The following is a 20,746-nucleotide window of genomic DNA, read 5'->3' on the forward strand; positions in this document are numbered from 1 at the left end:
TTCCTTTCAAATCATGTTAAGAAGACACCTTTCTGAACATAAATGTGAAGTTTCGTGCTCATTCGATGTATTGTTCACCTGATCTTAACCCTAAACGTTTTCTTATATTTAGGCCTATAATATCTACAACTTGCTGCTGGCTATACCTTGTTTAGGACTTTCAAAAGAAGTACCTGAATGTGCAACCATAACTGTTTCAAAATAGCCCGCGATAGTCATGCAGGTAACTCCGAGGTCAAGCATTGAATTGGTTTGAACAAAGATACTCATAATGTATTGAGTGCTACTTTGGTTTGAATGAGGAATACTACAGGAATACACATGAGCATGATGAGGATAATCTCTATTGTTGTGAATGAGTCAATGACCTTCAAAACTTAAGATTTTGTTTACATACACCTACTAATTGGTCATATTAAACCCAATAACATTGAAATTCTTGGTTGTGAAAAAAAAGTTCACCTACTTAGTGCAATTTTGATTTTGTGCCATATCGGCTATCTTGGATGATTTTTGGCAAATGTCCTCTAAATGCATGATTTCAATGCCTTGGTTTGAAAAAATAAGTTATGCCAGTGACTAGTTAAGTGCCATTTCATAAGAAACCCCTTTGATACTTTCACAATATGCTTGTTTCATGTTTGCAAATATGTTAAAATAAAGAAATATATAAAGGTAAATATATGCTTATGCCAATTTTGCTCCCAACTGCTATTTTTGGACCTTGTCATTTTATTTCGTTCCAATGACCGGTCAGAATGGGAAACTTTGATAATTCATAATTCGAAAAGTTTTTGACCGATTTTGACCATTTAACCACCAAAATACTTCTGTTGATTAGTTCTACTCAGAAAACAATCTTTTGTAGCAATAGGGTCAACATGAAATTTTGATGGTTATCCCTATTATAAGGAAGAAGAAGAAGATGTCCCTTGGCAAAAAAATGTTACCTCTTGGCAGCTTTTGTTGATTTCTCCCACATGCTTTAATGGATTTCAGTGGAACATGGGTTAACAGATGTAAGGTCAGAGGTCATCTGTGGGTCACTTGAGGTCATTTTACAAATATGTAAATTTTTTTCAGTAACCACAAAAGCCCCTTAAAAGCTGTGCAAGTCTGTGCGAGCCACAGGGTCCATCATTATTACCCTTTGGCGGGGACTCATTTCAGTACACACAATGTAATTTTCTAATCTACTTGTTGTTTTAATCTGTTTCAATGTGAAATGTGAAAACGCATTTTCTTCTGCAGGCTGTTATTGCGGCAATGAAAAGAGAGATATAGTTTGTGGCTCATCTCCCGATGAGGAGGAAGGTCCAGAACAGTTCTCATGTGGACAGGAATGTGGAAGGCAAGTTATAGAAAGGGGTTGTTTGCTGTTATGTTTTTTCTTTCATTGTTTGTTGGCTTTGGCCAGAGAATCAGAACTGAATTCCTGAAAGAAAAGTTAAAGAGAAACAATGCAATCATGCGTAACATACAGGGTGAATGGAATGTTAATGAAAAACTGAGATGACCCACATTTATGGATTTCTCTTCCTCTGGACGTTAGGCTATTTCAGTTATACACCCACTATAGAAGACATGACCTTACATGTATCTCCCACACATGGGGTGTGAATTTCAAATGGGGTTACCTGAATAAGCGACTCCATTTGAAATTCACACCCCTGTGTGAGAGATTAAAGTAATGTCATCCGTAGGGGTGTATGGAATATATGTAGCCCATTGTTGTAACTCACTGCATGTACTAAAGCTTTACTCTTCAAAATGTGCTTAATGTTTAACTTTGTTTGGTGTATTTTTTATACCTTTTTATTGTCCAAACAGTTTAGAAAGGGGACTATAAAATGAGCTCTATATGGCTGTGTGTTGGGTGTGTGTGTAGAAAATGTTAACCTTTTGCAAAAAAGGTGCCTTTTTATGTTAATTTCTCCCATATTCTTATTGGTACATTGACATGTGTGATATCAACAGGTGTAAGGTTAATTTAATTTATCTGTACTGTGCCTGAGAATAAGTTACCTAGAATTATGGCACGTTATAAATGCTTTGTGTTAAGTGATATCATGCAAGAGTTTATGATAAAGCTTGTACGTTTTCAATTCAGATGCTATCATAGGCTAATATGTAGCCCTAAAGTATGTCTTATTGTCAGTATTCGGTATTAGCATCAAACATATTTGAGGAAACAATATCAGCTGTTTGCATTTCTTACAGGTTGATACTAGGGTAATTTAATTCAACATTCTGTTCATTTATATGTGTTTCTATTACAGAGACTTACAATGTGGAAACCACAAGTGCAAAGCCCCATGTCATGCAGGTGATTGTGACCCTTGCCCTTTGACCCCAGAGACAGTAAAGCACTGTCCATGTGGTCAGACCCTACTAGACAAGCTTCTCGAATTGGAAGATGGATTAATGGAGCGTACCAAATGTACAGACCCTGTCCCAACCTGCCAGAATATATGTGGCAAACCACTTCTGTGTGGTGGAGGTGAGTATTATGTTGTCTGTCTGTGTGGGGGTGTGTGTGAGGGTCTACATGCCGGGGTGTGCAAAGTTAGTGTGTTATCTTAAACATCAAAATCACAGTCAATACACTATAGAAGTGTGCTACAAACAGGCAATGTAGTTAGTGCATTAATCCCTCTACATACATACACATTACACACACACCCCCACCCACAAATTCAAGGTGAATTGAAACTAAGATGTCTCATAATTATATTAAAACAATCAAAATATTATATTGGTCAATTTGATATCCATGTACATGTAGATAATATCATGCCCTCTACTTTGTCATAAGTCATTACTTTAACTGAGAACATAAACATTTGGTGTCAAGGTTACTAAAGCAGAATTCTATTCAAGCCAAGCAAGCCATTATTCAAAAATGGTAAAATTTTCTGAAGTAAAGTTTCGATCATTATAAAGTGAACTGTTAAATGCCCAAATTTACAAACTTGCCTTAAGTCAAATGCATTCACAAATCAAATAACAAGTCAGCACCATCTCAGTGATAATGTCTACTTTTTCACTCTGTTTCCAGATAATGTACACACTTGTCAACAGACATGCCACGAGGGTGATTGTGGGCCGTGTCCAGGTACCTCCATGGTACGATGCCGATGTGGACATCGCTACATAGACATACCATGTGCAGAGCTCACAAAAGAGGCGGCTGAGCATACATGTGATAGAAAATGTACCAAGAGGAAGTCTTGTGGTAAACATAAATGTCAACAAAAATGTTGTGTGGTAAGTGTGACGTACTAGGATGAATTTGATGTTGTACAGATTTCCAACAATGCAAAAATGGTCTAAGGGTATTTTGCAGACGACAAGTTTCAAATTTTGTTTAAAAAAATAAAAAACGTCAGAAATGTAAATTTTCATGGCCATATGTGGAATCAGCCTTAAAAAATGCATTCAAATGAGTACAAACAAGCCTAATATTGGTTCAGTGGTTCTTATAGCTGTTGATAATTTGAGAAAATATCTTAAAACTTGGACTTTTTATGATGAAGCTTATCTGCTAGCACCCAGAGCATTAAGTGCTGGGTGAGTCCATGTCAAATCAACCAATTTTCTGAAAAGTTCCCAGGTGACCCTCTCAGATTTTGATGAAATTCCATCAGAATAATCTTTTGTGGCCACAATGAACCCATACAAAAATTTGGCTTCATAGGCCATGTCGTTTTCGAGAAATGGCCCTTTGAAGTTTGGCCCGGACCCCCCCCTTTTTGGCACTTGTGAGTGTCATTGGTGATTTTTACCAACTTTGGTGGCTCATAACTTCTTGTTCTAAACAGATATAAAGCTGCAATCTTGGATTCTAGCTAACCTTATGTCATATTTTCAGAATCTGGCTCTAAATTTCAGATATCTGCTTTCCTTTTAAACTTTGAGCACCCAAAGTTGGTCATTTATTCAATCGCAAGTGTGATTTTATCATTTCGGGGGCCCCCTGGTGCCATAAATATGTGGTCATATGACTCAAATGTCATAGATACATTGTCTATAGGTACATATCTGAGCCCACAAGCAAGTTTGAGCAAATCAAATCATTAATGGAGGAATGAGCGGTATCCGAAGTTGGGTTCGGTGAAAATTTGCTGGAGACCCCCCTCTTTCTAACCAATGGTTGACCATGTTGACAGTTGAAACATGAATTGAAATTTACTGCCATGCAACATACTTATGAGACCTACCAAGAAACAAAAATTCAGCTTTGGTACTCAACTCCATCATAGTTAGATGGCAGCTTGAAAATAGGGTGGAAAACCTAGAATTTCTTGTCTAAGGGTGTTGAATTGAGCAACCATGACAACAAAATCAGCAAAATTTGACTAAGGTTTTTTACAAGTTACCTGAAGTGTCATATGAAATATGTTCTGGGTGTGTTTTAGAGGCTAATAAACACATCTAGAGTGGTCTGTAATGTACGACCCAAAAATATGCACATATACTTAGTAAACTTTGGCATATTTTGTTACCATGGTTGCCGAATTCAACACCCTTAGACAAGAAATAACAGGTTTTTCTCTCTATTTTCAAGAGCCATCTAACTATGATGGAGTTGAGTACCAAAGCTGAATTTTTGTTTCTAGGTAGGTCTCATAAGTATGTTTCAGGGCTGTAAATTTCAATTCATGTTCGAGTGCCAAAAAGGGGGGGTCTGGGCCAAACTTCAAAGGGCCATTTCTCAAAAACGACATGGCCTATGAGGCCAATTTTTTGTATGGGTTCATTGTGGCCACAAAAGATTATTCTGATGGAATTTCATCAAAATCTGAGAGGGTCACCTGGGGACCCCTGGTTGATTTGACATGGACTGACCCTGCTGTTTTGTATTTGCTGTAACTTTTGATTTAACACCTGAATGAAACCAACTGAAAAGCATTTGATAACCTAATTATTCTGTTATTTAATACATTAAACAATAATTTGATTTTCCCCCTAAACATTCAGACACCCACATTGCTCAATTGAAGGTTTGAGACATCCACATTGCCAAAGGGAACTGTGGTAAAAGTTCTTGTTGAAAATTAGTGGTGGCTCAATAATGTTGATTTAAATTGATAATAAGGAAATTGATGATATATTCAGGATTTTGCCAATAAAGTGAATATTTGGATAACATTTGATTGAAACACCAAGTGAACTCCCTTCATATAGCATCAAACCCAGATATGGGTTGAATGTTAATATTTCTGTTTCCTTTCATTCATTTATTCAAGGACTCAAGTCATCTGTGTACTCAGGTTTGTGGTCGTAAACTCAACTGTGGGGTGCATGTGTGTGAGGCACTTTGTCATCCTGGTAACTGTATCAGATGCTTGGAAGCAAGTAAGTTCTTTCCTCCTTATTTGGTAGTGTAAACATACTTTTGGAATTGAGTGGATTGGGTGTGGGATGGGGGAAATCGAGGGGATTGGGTGTGGAGTGGGGGATGTGGGCCTACTCTATATGTGACACGATCTGGTCCATGGAGGCCAAAGGCAGCAAATTTGAAATTGAGATGAATGCAAAAATATGTACTCAAACAAATTAAAAAAATACATAAGAAAATAGACATCAAAAAACTTCATAACTTTTGAACCAAGAATGCTAGACATTTCTTGTTTTCAGTATATGATAGCCTTAAGGTAATAATGATAGTAACTTCATTTTCAAAAATGCCTCCTTTGGCCTCCATGGACCAGATTGTGTCACATATACACTTATGGAGTTCATTTTGGAACATCAGTGGGCAAGCAAAATGCTTAAAAAAATCAGCTAATTTGTAAATCTGCACGTATAATACATGTATATATGAAGATGTCTGTTATTGATCTAAGTAATTGCCCATTTCCAGTTATGTATATGTGTAATGTTTTCTATATGTGTGTTAATGATAACGTTTTTTATGAGTATCTAACCCCTAGATGAGATGATTAATATCTCTCAGATAAAAAAATCATTGAAACTTTATTTATTATTTTACAAATGTCAAATTTAAACATGTCAATCAGTTCTGCATTAATGCACATGTTATGTCCTAACAAGAGGTTAACCCCAATATATGGGGTTGCAGAGCTCAAAACTACCCAGGAATAAGATAGGAAATGTATGTGATACAATTTTGACACTGGGATACAAGAGGTCTGAATTTCAAGAAATGGGTCATGTTATATAAAAGGTCAAGGACTCCTGAATTACAAACCTTAAATGTGTGATACACTGGAAGGACACCACATTGAAGATGTGTGCTTAATATGGTGTTATCATCTTTATTTAATTATTTTTGTCATTGTAGGTTTTGAAGAATTATTTTGCCACTGTGGTGCTTCTGTCCTTATGCCACCCATCCCGTGTGGCACCAAACCACCAGAGTGTACTCAGCAGTGTGTTAGGCGACACAAGTGTGAGCATACAGTCCGCCATACATGTCATAGTGAGGAAGACTGCCCACCGTGTGCTGAGCTTACATCCAAGAAGTGCATGGGAGGTCACGAGGTAGGTTAAGGATGTGGTTTAACTTGAATTTATTATATAGTTGTATCATATTGTCAGTTGCTAAACTTGAGGGACAAAATATGGTGATCAAACAGAGAACAATATGAAAAAATATCCAGATTTGACTTTCTTTACACTAACACAACACTATTTAAGTCTGTAAATCTTGATAAAAGGAGAGATAACTGGGGAGCCAGTGTCATTTAAGGACTGAATGGCACATAAAATTGACTGACTTATTGTCAGGTACCTATTAAAGCCAAAGGAAGACATTATTTCTTATACAGATGAGTATTGAATCAAGAGCTTAAAATAGCATTTCATGGGGTATCAATAGTAACTAAAGATACCTCAAGAAATGAGTGTCAGGTGATATAGTGTCTATAAAACCTGAATTGGGATTAGGGTTTCTACAGAAAGTGTCAAGTGGGTGGCTGCATGATAATGATTCAAAGATGTAGCAGATGACATGATAAGTTCTCATAATATGCCCCAGTTACAATTGCTGGAAAGGTTTATGTATTATGTATTGTAATGTACAGTGATGTGGTTCTGCTTGTTTTTGTTTTGATATGTCATTTCCTTAATCAGCATCAATGGATCTGAATCTTCCTGAAACCTCTTGTTCATAAGAATGAGACATTGAATAGGAATATACACATTGCTAGATATTTTTATCAACTTGAAAGTTTACTGTACAAAATGGGGTATTCCAGTTGATATCTATACACCCTTTATGGAAGACATGCCCTTATTAATTTCTCACACAGGGGGTGTAAATTTCAAATGGAGTCACACATTCAGGTAACCCCCATTTGAAATCTACACTCCCTGTGTCAGAGATTAAGGTCATGTCTCCCATAGGGGTAAAGGATTTCAACTGTAATAGCCCAATGTTGCAAGTCTTCCGTAATATCATTTTGTGATCAAACTATGTCACCACAGCAAGCAAGGAAGCAAATCACATTGACAACATGAATTGGGTCACAGCTGTTAGACCTGCTTGTATTCATTACACACCCAAGGCTTCCATGCTCTGATACATAACATGCTGGTGCCACAGGATCAAAATATTGGTCAAGGGAATCTTAAAATATTTTGTATGAACTTTGTAGAAACCTAGTTGTATTCCTTACAGACCCCAGGGTTGTATGCTCTGATGCATAACATGTTGGAGCCATAGAATCAAGATATTGGTCAAAGGCATCTTAAAATACTTGGATTTTATATAAGGTTTTTCGAATATTGTAGAACTTTGTAGAAAGCTAGTTGTATTCCTTATAGACCCCAGGCTTATATGCACTGATGCATAACTAGCTGGTGCCACATAATCAAAATATTGGTCAAGGACTCTTAAAATCTGACTTTTTAGAAAGTCCTAGAATTTGTTCACTTGACATTTGTTGATAGATATGCCTACATGTACCTTCGCTAAAAAGATTATGCCACAAACAAAGGCCATCTTGTTCAGTAAGTGAAGGTTTGTTGTATTTTGAAGAAAATTTTATGTTAGATCTTGTAAGATGCTTTGTAAAGTATTTTAGAAAACTTGTGATAATTAGACCCAAATGTGTTTACTTTTAATGTTTTTCCTTCGTTTACAGTTGCGTCATAATCTTCCATGCTACATTGATGATGTGTCTTGTGGAAATCCATGTGGAAGACCAATACCATGTAGACAACATACCTGCCAGAAGACATGTCATATGGTAAGATGTAGGGGTGTGTGGAGGGGGGTGTTTGTGAGTTGATAGGTGTCTTGTGGAAATGTGGAATCTGTGTGGAAGACCATTGCCATGTAGACAACATGCCTGCCAGAAGACATGTCTTAGGATAAGATGGGTGGGGGTGTGTGTGTCGGTGTTTACCTGCAAACAAGGACACATCCTTTATCATTTTTATTGTACATTCAAAATACCCGACAGCGGTCGGTAGGCATATTGTATCACACACACCCTACATGTACACAAACAAAAAATCCACCATTTTGGTTCTTAGTATGTCAATTAAACATCGTTTTAGACATCCTCTCTTGATAGCAATACACAAGGTCTGTGATTGCCAGCACAGACAGGTAGGTGTGTGGGGTGCACCTGAACATTTGCATCTTGCAAATCAGGGCATTGATTTTGGGTCCCTTCCAGGGCATCGATTTTGATGCAATGAAGTTTTAGTTTAAGGGAAGCTTCTATAGGGCTATACAGTCTTCACTGAAGATCTCAAGTCAACAGATGAATACAGGTGTATGATACACCCTGCATAACAGCGAAAATATCCACCAACCATGGACCATCCTCGGTTCCATGCATTGCCACCAGCACACACAAATGACAGTTTATTAAAATCCCATTTCAGCCAATTACTCTCTGCTAGTAGAATCAAACAGTCCACAGTTAACCAGGAAATGTCACTCATCACAGGTTCTTGTTAATTTAGGTTCTTATTATCTGAACTTTCTATTGGACATATCTCAAAAGTCAATCAAAACAACACATGTTACTTTTGCTTAATCTTGCCACATGTGGCTGTCCAAATACCTCAGATCTCTTATAATATGAACAAAGAAAAGCAGCAAAAGCTATTTCAAGTGTGTGTTTGACTCAAGTTAGTGATATTGGACTATGGTCCCGCCACTCAAAAATGGCCACCTTGATTTCACGACTTTAGGGAGACTTTCAAACTTTGGGCAGAAAACTGTTAATTTTTGCTCTTTTTTAACAAAGTTTGGTTTAAAATTAAATCAAATAGTTTTATTAACTGATTCTTGGATTAGATCACAGAAAAGCATACAGTTTTAGACATTATTATGTTTTGATGAATACAAGTGTGTGAAAATATTGGATCCAAAATATAATAATGATAAAACTGGATGCTTTACGCCCAATATTTATTGGTCTCTCTATGAGTTTAAAAATATTGGGCTCGACTTTGTATCGCCCAATATTTTTAAAACTCATAGCTGGACCAATAAATATGGGCTCAATTGATCCAATTTTATTTCAAAAATTGAGTCAAAATTAACCTCTGAAAAGTTTCACAAATTTGTGTGGATATTTGTTGATTTGTTTCCACTCTCAAGTGCAGTGCCTGCAAAATGGGCTGAAAATGTTGGCAACACTGTCTTTGATTTGCTTGCGTGAGATTTGTTCAATAGTCCTCTTTATGACATGCACACATTATTTGAGAATGCCTGATTAAGGATGGGATGATAGAATTAGTATGTCATATATAGGGCAAGACAGCTTGGTATGAGCTACATAAGCTCCCATGTCAAACTTGTTTGCTTCAACATTGGTGTAATTTCTCCCTGGGTAAATAGCTTTCTATCGTAAAGGATTTATTTCAGCTTAAGACAACTTCCTTTGAATATATAGGTCAAAATGTCAATGACAAAATTGTGGTTAAACCTCACTGCAATAGAATGTTGTTATTGATATGGAGGTTAGGTGTTGAAGGGTTGTGAAAAGTGGGCTGATTAGTGTCAGCAATATTTTTTGTTGTTTTTGTTTGTAAGATTATAAAAATGTGATTGATAAGCTCAATTAATCCTGTGTTTTATCACACTATATGTTTCCATCACGTTGTGAGTCAATGGGCTTGTCTATGATTACTCAATTATAAATTACTTATAAATTGTTTATTTTGTTTGCTTCCATTTTTCTCAAGTCTTTTTCATCTTATTTCATGTGTTTTTAATCTTAATTTACTGTTGTTTCATCTTATATATTTTTCCTTCATTATTTCTTTTCTTTCTATCGTCAGTCTATCCTTCTTTTCTTTCTCATCCTTTACATGCGTTCTTTCTTTTTTTTTCTTTCTTTCTCTCTTTTGTTTGTTTGTGCATTCTTCTTTTTCTTTCTTTCTTTTGGTTGTGCGTTCTTCTTTCTTTCTTTTTTCTTGCTTGTATGATTGCTTGCTTCCTGCTTGCTTTCCTGCTTTTTTTGTGTGTTTTCTTCCTTGCTTTTTCTTGCTTTAATTTTTGATCGCTTGTTTGCTTTCTTGCTTGTTTTTCTTCCTTACTGCTTGCATAATTTTTTTTTTTATTTCATGCATGCGTTCGTGCATACTTGTTTTTTCTTTCTTTATTTGTCATTTCTACCTTTTTGTTTCATTTCCTCTTTTCATAGCCATTTTCTTGATCAAGTCAAGTGTACCATGACTAACAAAGTTGTTTACATCCATAACAGGGTTTTTGTGGTAGTGAGTGTAGTCAGCCATGTCCCAAGCCAAGACCTGATTGTGGCCATCCTTGCAATGCTCCATGTCATCCAGACACACCATGTCCTAAACAACGCTGCAAAGCTAAGGTAAGGCAGAAAAAATACATTGTTTGCCATTTCCCAAATGGTCATAAAAAGTGTAGTCCCCAAAAGGATTTTTTATTCTACAAAAAGAATACTGACTTAACAGACATGTAGTTGTTTTTGTTTCAAAATTCTTCTCAAGGCTCATAATTGTATAAATAATTATAATTTGGCCATTCCCTCATAGAAACTGTGTTAATTACTAGTAATTTAGGACAGAAGACAAAAAGGAGAATCATTTGATCCTCTTTTTTGTGTGACCTGTTACAGCAAGCAACATATATGGCCTAAATTACAACTTGTTTTCACTGGATTCATATTTTGATAAATTTGGGATGTGACCAAGGCATTTGTCAGTAGATGTTTTCTTTAGTGTGGTCACAAATTTGGATGGGACATCATCTATTTTCTTGATGTTTTTTATGTAATTAAATTGTACTGTGGTAATTAAAAAGAGGATTAGAATATGTTCACCCTAAACCTACATGACAAAAGATTATTTCTGCTTAGTTTTTCAAAAACTTGAAAATAAACAGCACTGCAATATCTTTTTTGCACAGCAATCATGAATAGCTTTTACCTTACACACAATCTGATTGAATCAAAGGGGACAAGGGTGTTTTTTTCTTGATCACTGTTTTTACCTGTATTTCAATTTCCCAATTGCCTCCTTTGGCTGGGTTAAATCAGACCATGTCACATATTGGGTGTGTAAGCTTACCTACCAGACAGGTTCAATTACATGTTGTCATGCTGAGGTCATACATTTGTGTAGGCAGTGGCCATACCGCATGGTTTGAATCTTGTAATTGCTTGTCAGAAAAATTTGAATTTTATTCTATATTTCTCAATCCACTTGCTTTAGAAGTGAAACATATGCATAGGCTGTGTGGTTTAACCGATAATGTGGGTCATACTATTTAAGGACAGGTGTCAGCGCGATACAGTGATTTATGAAGTAAAAAGGTAAAGAAAAAGTATCAGAGCAATGCTCACAGACCGAAGTGCCTGTCTCATAGTCATGTTTCTTTGATGTTGGGGCCCGATTCCTCAGTATAACTGACTGTGCGGGGTGCTACTTCTCCCACACAGCTTATTTTTACCGTCCCCCAATATATTTACACACCTATACAGTCTTACATGTAATTGTCAGGTTCCTATGACATGTAAATGTGCTGGAGCCAGAATCTTCTCAGTGGCAGGACCCAGGTTATGGAACACACTCCCAATTCACATATGCAATACTTCCACTGTTGAGAGCTTTAAGTCTCCTCTCAAAAACATACTTGTTTCATAATTGTTATTATGTTTACTTTGTTTTAATTCATTGCGCTTTGAATCTCCAAGTTAAGGCGCTTTATCAAGTGTTGGTTAATGTATTGAAGAGAGACAGTAGTGGTAAAGAACCTTGAGTAAATGCACAACACAATGGTATACCTGGGGTTCTGATTTGCCAACCTTATTGTAAGTCAAATCTCTATAATTTTTTGAAATTTTTGTTTAACTTGCAGGTGACAATCAAATGTGGTTGTGGCTTTCTATCTGAAACCTCTCAGTGCCTTCAAGGAGTAGATGACTCTCAACTCACAGAAGCCTTCCAAAAGTAAGTACAACTCATAGGTCTGCACAAAGTGTGTAACTTGCAGTCACTTCTGCCTTCCTTTCCAAGTAAATATGCAGTGAGGAGTTAAAAAGTGACAGTTATGAAATCGGTTAACAACTTTGCTTCAGTTACATGTCAGCGATTGTGAAAATTTTAAAGATTTTGCTTTGGATCTGAGAATATGCCCCTCAGGATATTCCACAGTTCCAAAATCAAAATATTTAGATATTTCACAATGCCCACTGAACAACTGATGCACTGTTGTTAACCTGTAAGTAAAAGACAGTATTTGTTGGTAATGAACAAGTTGATACTGCACATTTATGTTGGATGGCAGATTTTTTGTTGGCTTCAGGGAACTATGAGGATTTTCCCATTGTCTCCGCAGTTGCATGTGATCATACATGTTTAATTACCTCTTTTTCAACTTTGTCTTTTCTGTATAAAGGTAATGTTTAATCAGTTTCCTCATATCAGTACTTTTCCTTTTTATTTATTGAAATTCTGTTTCATGCCTGGTAAATGGTTTGTTTTCACATGGTGACATAAAGTTGCATCCATTTTGCCTTGTGATAAATAAAGAATTATGTAAAATATCATATTTTATCTGTATCAAATATGAAAGTAAAGAAATAAAGATGGTTAAAATTGACCAACTAAGTCATAGGAATATCATTTAAAGATGGGTGGTCCTATTTTTATTTTCTACTGTACATAGAGGCCCATCACCTAAGCTTCAATTGCTTAAATATCTACAAATCATTACTAACCAGTATGTCCATTATTAAAACTTGCCAGGGGAAATTGCATGTTTTACTTGGTGTAATTTTATTGATATCATCCCCGCAGATCATATCCCAGGGATTCTGAGAATGATGCCAAAATCTCAGTTTGCTTGGGAAAAGGAGGGGAATGAGGCTATCAATTGGATCACCTAACTTTAAATGGAATGCAAGTCATAACACAATGCAGAAATCTGGCAGGAAATTGCAGTCGCTACCAACTTCCTCTATTATCATTCTAGTCATATTGAGAGAAGAGTCAGATATAGACACAGTAATGAAGTTACAGTGCCAAACCTTGTCTACCAAATATCTCTGGCTATCCTCACCATAATCACATCAAGAGTTTGATATATGTATACAAAGGCTGCCGTGTGTATTTTGTGTGTTAATAATGATATTTTATATAGTGAGACACCTGTATGCATCAATAAAGTCCCAACATGCTTGTGTAAATTCACACAACTAAAGTTTGTTCGGTTTATATAATACGGAAAAAATAAGACTCATAACACTGTATTGATATAGAATGGCATACACACAGTTGGGTGCAATGCTTACGCTAGTTGTGCATTGCATAATGCCTGACTGGCACACGCTTATGTGAATTTATGCGAGCATGAGTTGGGACTTTATTGACGCGCGCAGTAACAAAAGCCGAATAATTGCCACCTTATATTAAGCCGAACAAAACTTTAGCCTAAGGGCTACGCTCAGCTGTGTGCATTAAAATATACAAACCATTCACAATCAGTCAAGTGCTGCTTTATATGCTGAGAATTCTTGCATATTCATGATATGAGGGCCGATCTTTCGATTGTGTGTTTCTAACAAGTGTGTCTTTACGTGCCTTTACGGGCCTTCGTGTAAAGTGTTGCATGTCTTCACTGTGGATGTTTTGTGGAATGATTGGCCCTTATCAACAAGTGATCATGGATGGTGCCTGTCGGTGATTGGTCTGTATCTCTTTAGAATTTGGTTAAGAATCTATTTTTTTTGTTAGGGTGAATTTGGTATTAATAGCTCATGTCTATTCAAAAGTGATATTAGTACTGTAATAAAATGATTGAAATCTAACACCAGGCAGCCCATGAGGGTATATCACATGTTGCACCTGAACACTAGATATGTATATAAGTGTGATATGACAATACACAATACAGGTTGGATTTATGATTAATATATTCCAGGTGCATATTAAATATGTCTGCATTTTGTCCAATTGTGTCTCAAGAAACACCTTTGTACTATCTCTGTCACCTTGTTTTGAAGTGAAGTTGAACTAAGTTCACTTGAGTGCATTAGGTAGGCAAATTTGAGAGCAATTGTTTAGTGACTTTAAAGTGGTATGCAGAGATATTCTGTACAAAATACCCAATTTGATCTAATTAGTGCTTGGGCACTTAAGTCAGTCATTTTCAGAGGGCACTTATTAAAATTGTGAAATGAGTTCCAAATTGGAATTTACATGTTTAAACTTCCAAAATACAGTGTATAAAGTCATCATAATCCTAAACTGGAAGGTTTAGAAAGTCATTTTATTCAAATTGGTGCATTGGAAAGGTGCATTTAGGCAGTATTCACTTGACAAATTTGGCAGCTGGCATTTATTAGAGGAGGGGGCTCCAATTATGTAGGATAAAGTAGAATAAAACAAACACAATGTTTAGTAACTTATCACATATATGTAGTCCAAGATTTGGAAGTCGATCTTTGTGAAATTTCTGATTTTATGTGGGATTATTAAGGAAGTATGTATCAGGTAAAAGCTATGTTATGATTTTGCAAAAGGCAGCTGCATTCCATGTACAATCTTTCTTGCATTCACCAGACATAATGAGAACCAAATGTACATATTGAATTCATTACTGGTAACATGCAGGTTAATGAGAGAAATCCATTGGTCATTATAGTATGTCTGGCAACCTGTTGGCAGTCCGCCTAGCACGCATATTTTTTTTTTGCTATGATTTTATTTTATGTAGGATGACGACCTCGGCTATTGCAGCTCAACTCAAATTTGGCCAGGCATCTATGGACATGACTAAACTAATGGCTTTCAGAGATGACAAAGGACAGAGAATGTAAGTGCAAAGAAATTGATAGGAAAAAGTCTGTGTAATATGCAGTACATGTACATACATGGATACACAAATGTGACCTTCCATCCCAACAAGGCTGTAATGTCATCATTTCCACTTTTTGAGATATTGGACAGGCACATTGTCCTCAAAAAAAGGCTTTACAATGATATATTACATGTCCCTATTGCTTGATTGGAAATAGTAAAAAGTCAGTAAATGGGTTGAGAAATCCTGTAGTTTTCTCTTGTTTTTTAAAGGTTCAACAGGTCATTATCTCAAAACTACAATCAAGTGCAAAGTTCCAAACTATTTCTAGTCCCCTTTCGCCCCCACAAACCAATGTTGGAGCAAATGTGTAGCGCATTTCAAAAATGAGTTATTTGGTATACAACATTGAATAAGGGGAGCAGGGAGAGTCATTGGAGCAAACTTGTAGCACATTTCAAAAATGAGGCATTTGGTATGTAACATTGAATAAAGGGTGCAGGGAGAGTCATTGGTAGCAAACGTGTAGGGCATTTCAAAAATGAGGCATTTGGTGTACAACATTGAATAAGGGGAGCAGGGTGAGTCATTGGCGCAAACGTGTTAGCACATTTCAAACATGAGGCATTTGGTATACAACATTGAATAAGGGGAGCAGGGAGAATCATTGGAGCAAACTTGTAGCACATTTCAAAAATGAGGCATTTTGTATACAACATTGAATAAAGGGATCAGGGAGAGTCATTGAACCATGGAAGTGTCCCACCAAGTTTGCATTTGATTGTAGTTCTGCTGACATTAGGGCCCATTTGTGATGGATGATCACAAATATTAAAAAATGCATTGTCAAGCTTTGCCTTTGAAAGATGACAAGGGATGAAAAATGAAAGTGTCAAGAAAAATTGAGTGCACTATGTCAATCCCACAAGCATTCTGCATATATAACATTATGTAACAGGTTTAGTATGTGTTGCATTCCACACATAACATGATACACAGGTGTTGTAAGCATTGCATGATTGAATTTTTCTTGTTATCATTATGATGTAATGAAATCATGGGGACCTGTATTGTTTTGTGGACACACCTAGTACTTACTGGTTGGCTTAGAATAATACCTTTTTGCTTTGCAATCAAGCAAAGCTGTAATCTGGGGTCCAAGTAGAGAGTCAGAGTATGTCGTAAAATTAGACCATTAGGTCTACAAATAAATGCAGGTTAGTACTTAGGCCTTTAAACCAATATAGCAAATTCCAAGTCAGGAAATGCATCGCAATCCAGCTCGGGCCCCAGTTCCAGTTTGATGAATTATCATTGACTTCTTTTCTTTAACTCCATTAAAGCAACAGTTGTAGTTTGTTTTCAATTTAGGTATAAAATATAAAATTTGACATTTTCTCTGAAGAGAAAAGGATTGATTCATCTGCTGCACGGAATGAGGATTTTGTGCCTGGGTCAAAAGGATGAACTACTTTATTTTCTTCGTTCTATTATGTCAAAATTTAATTTCAACCAAAACTCTTGTGTCATTCATTCATTCATTTATGTAGCATATGGTATCACTTACGTGTTTCAATTGGGATTGTCTATTGCAACCTACATTGCTGTAGGTGCACCACCCAACTGTTTCTTTATGTGTGTGAGTGCTGCATCAGTTTGACAGTGTTACCAAAACTATTCTGTACAAAAGTGCAGTGCAAAGGCTGAATTTTCAATAATAAGTCCAAAAACAATACCATAACCAATATTTTATAGGCTTTTCCACACAAATCCAGCCAGGAGCTCACCCATTTAGGTGAAAGAACTCTTGAATATGTGAACTACCAGTAACTTGTTACTGATAATTGATCATACAATTTGGAACTTCAGAGACTGAAAAATTCTTTCAAAATCAGAATCCTTCAACACTGCTCCTGCCAGACACTTGCAAAAGCAGTACAATTCTTTAGGCAAGTCATGGTTTAATTTTGTGAGCGGTGTCAAGTGATGTTTAAATATATTTATGTTTAAGTATATTTGGCAGCTAAAATGCAGCATTAGTATCACTGCCTACATAATGTGCGGTGCACCACCCAACTGATACTTTGTGTTGAACTGGTTAGGCATTTTGATATAAAGAATTAGAGTTTGAATTGTGAAATGAATCATGCTATTGACAATTATGCTTAAAGAATCTGTGTAAAGACCTTCCCACTATTATGTTAAGTCCTTCTTTTCAGTTGTAGAGAAATCAAGTAATGTGTGAAAGACATGCGTAGTTTCTGGATATACCCTATAGAATTACATTTGCCCCCTAGAAATGGTCTAAATTGGCTAAAATAAATTGAAATTTTTTACTCAAAAAAGTAATGGTCTGTCTCTTTTTTACTCCACATAACTGAACTATTTTATATAGCCATGTCAGTTGGCAGCAAAATGAAATCAACATCCAATTTTCAAATTGACTCTGCATGAATGCTTATAATGGGGAAAATCTGTATGTAATTTCCCCTGCTCTTACTAGCCACTCACCCGACCCAATTTATTCCGTAACCAAATACCCCCAAAGCTACAGGTAATTCTATACAACCTTTCAGACACAGGGTTTGTTATCATAGCAAAAAAATGGCAAATTTGTTACTTTACTCTCTGAACCTGTTAATTTTATGACTATGTTGTGTAGGTCCAAATATTCAATGAGTCATGTCCTTCCTCAATGGGCTATACAACTGGTAATTTGTGGAATTGAAAAAATGTGTGGAGGAACTAATGTTTTTGTTTTGTCTTGTGTTGCAGTTTGGAGTGTACCGTGGAGTGTGCTCGTGTTGAGCGGAATAGGTAAATGAATTGTAACATTTAACTACATGTAGCAATGATATGATACTCTAAGGTCACCTGATATTTTTTAATTGGAAAGTAAATAAGTTTCACTAAGTTTCACTAAAACTAATTAAGGGATATACACATGTATGGGTCCAATATATCGGGGAACTAATTACGTTCTGTGATTTATGAGGAAGTAATTTATAAAGTTCTGGTCTGTAGTGTATCAGAATTAAAGAGTCCCCAATTTACCTTGGGAAATGACAAAAACAACCTGTTCTACGGATGGACAGACCGTTCCAAGTAGGGTCTATCGGTCTGGCGATTTTTTTTACCAAAAATCACCAAAATCTGTAAATAAATTGCAATTTTTTCCCTCGCTTGGCTCACATTTTTTCAGTCAAAATAAATCTACCTTTTGCCCCAAACAGCTGATTTAACATGCGTACAGCAATTTCAGTCAAACTCAATCCACTTTTGGCCACAAAACGGCTGCTATTACATAAATACTTTCAGATGCAAGCACAAAGGCTGCTTTGTGTAAATATGAAATAAAATTATCAATAAAAACACACACAAAAAGGCCTTGTATTGCCAATGCCTTGTACACCTAACACTTCAAATAATTTGAAACTTTTCATCAAGAGGTCAAAATGTTATTCTTGTGTGAAATTTTCCAATACATTTTTTTCTTTCCCTCCTTGCAGACGATTTGCAGACGCCTTGAACATAAATGACCCTGATTTGTTGGGAAATTCAGCACCAAGCTACATTCCATTCCTCAAAGAACAAGCTAAGTAAGGACATGATTAATATTATAAGAATTGGCAATAGTTGCTGTCCTAATTGTGATGTCAACTCTTAGGTAGTTCAAGTAATTATATTATTTGCAGGGCTTATTTCACCAAGATATGTCAATAATAGAATCATAAATGCCCAAACCCTGAAGAAGTTCCCAAACTCTTAATCAGCTTTTTTGCGAAAGATACATGACTTTTTAGTGTTGATCCTTAGCTTATAATTTAATAGTGAAATATGGTATAAAATTGCAATACACTGGATACTGTGTTAGTGTACGGTGACCAAAAAACAACAACAAGAAAAACAGCCATCAGTGAAAATTACTTTATTTTCAGCTAGTCCTACTAAATTGCCTCTCAAATTGTTCAATGTTTGTATTTGTAGGTTACATTACTTTACTTTAATAATTGTATTTCTTTGCTAACAGATTTTTATGATAATGATCCTGATAGAAATGGACTAATTTTTGTGTGTAATGAAATCTCAGTATCATTGAACTGTCCCTTTTCCCCTTCTTTGTAGAAAAAGTCCAGCATTTGTCTCAGCAGTAGAGAAGGACTTTGCCACCGTTGTTAAAGCTGTACAGGTAAGAATATGGAAACATTAATATCCTTGCATCTTAAATTGATTCTAAAGATAATGCACATTGGGTAAAGTCTATTATAACATTCCTAAAAATAGTATAAAGGTACATATGTCAAGTGTTCTACAGTTACAAGTTTATAATGTAAAATGTATTCGGAATGCATACATTTTCCAATTGCTCAGTGGAGAGACCAAAAAGATGTAAATCACAATCTGAGAAACTGCTAAATTGTTACTAAACATTTTTTGTCTCTTTTGGTACTTCAAGAGAAAAGTGTAAGAAAATATTTGAAGAGATTAATTTGAATATTGTGGATATCATTTGCTAAAGATCTGTTTCCGGTGGGTTCTTCTTCTGTCAGTCACATAATGAGCCATCATAGCCATATGCTTCTTTAAATGCTTCTTTTAATCTTTAATTCTATTACCGCTGTCCATTATTCAAAATTACATACTGTGAATTGTCCAAATGCCTCATATAAGGATCCATTAATTTAAAGTCACATTTTCTCTTTAAATCGCACTATTTTTGCGGTAATAGAATAAAAATGAAAGATGTTGCAGTTTCCTATACACCCGAATAATGTGTCCTCTGCAGGTAAACCGTTGAAATAATTGTTTATATTTTCACTACCTCTGACATCATTTGGGTGTAAAAGATACAGCATTACCCTTTATTTCTAAAAATGTTTGGAATTACCCGTAAATGAACAACTTTTGCAGGATTTGATTTCATCAGCAAGTTGGTTTTAGGTTAGATTATACAAGTTTACACATGCTGCAAATGGGACTTGAGTACACCCATATATGTTTTAAATCTTGTAAATCCAAACTAGTGAAATGTATGAAGTGATTAAGGAAGAGGTTTACTGCTTATGATTTAATGGTGAAATGTGGGTTAGTTTGTTGCATTAAAATTAAAAAGCTCTCTGGAAATTGAGATTAGTACACACATGTACTTTGTCAAATTTCAAATTATTAACATTTGCTTTTAAATCAAGGAAATACAAACTTCTTAATACTTCCAACTGGAAGTTCTTTCTGGAGCAGATTAAAATAAGTTTCCATAAATGTGACATTTCAAATAAGGAAGAGATTGTTGTTAAGAAGGAAGAAAGGACTTCTTGTGATTTCATATGGAAGTTGGTTTTAGGTCAGATTAAAGTCCTTACATGTGATTTTTAATGCCTCAATATGTTATTACATGAAATTTAGAATTGTGAAGTGTATACAGCAAACTAGAAGGAAACAGCAACTTGTGATTCCATCGCATGTAGAAATGGGTTTGTAGGT

General features: G+C 35.8%; 1 protein-coding gene across 2 annotated transcripts in view; it reads left to right on the forward strand.

Moving 5' to 3' along the window:
• The window catches only part of LOC140152933 (transcriptional repressor NF-X1-like), a 37,200-nt gene that overhangs the window by 11,001 nt on the left and 5,453 nt on the right, over positions 1–20,746 (forward strand). For both annotated transcript variants that reach the window (XM_072175484.1, XM_072175485.1), the window contains exons 4-15: positions 1,252–1,351; positions 2,280–2,500; positions 3,059–3,267; positions 5,250–5,358; positions 6,308–6,507; positions 8,112–8,216; positions 10,695–10,814; positions 12,323–12,414; positions 15,182–15,280; positions 18,041–18,082; positions 18,775–18,864; positions 19,391–19,454. In XM_072175484.1, the coding sequence (XP_072031585.1) occupies positions 1,252–1,351; positions 2,280–2,500; positions 3,059–3,267; positions 5,250–5,358; positions 6,308–6,507; positions 8,112–8,216; positions 10,695–10,814; positions 12,323–12,414; positions 15,182–15,280; positions 18,041–18,082; positions 18,775–18,864; positions 19,391–19,454 (1,451 nt within the window). The remainder of the gene's footprint in view (positions 1–1,251; positions 1,352–2,279; positions 2,501–3,058; positions 3,268–5,249; positions 5,359–6,307; positions 6,508–8,111; positions 8,217–10,694; positions 10,815–12,322; positions 12,415–15,181; positions 15,281–18,040; positions 18,083–18,774; positions 18,865–19,390; positions 19,455–20,746) is intronic.

Source organism: Amphiura filiformis, chromosome 5, assembly GCF_039555335.1.
Source record: "Amphiura filiformis chromosome 5, Afil_fr2py, whole genome shotgun sequence".
Taxonomy (NCBI): Eukaryota; Metazoa; Echinodermata; class Ophiuroidea; order Amphilepidida; family Amphiuridae; genus Amphiura; species Amphiura filiformis.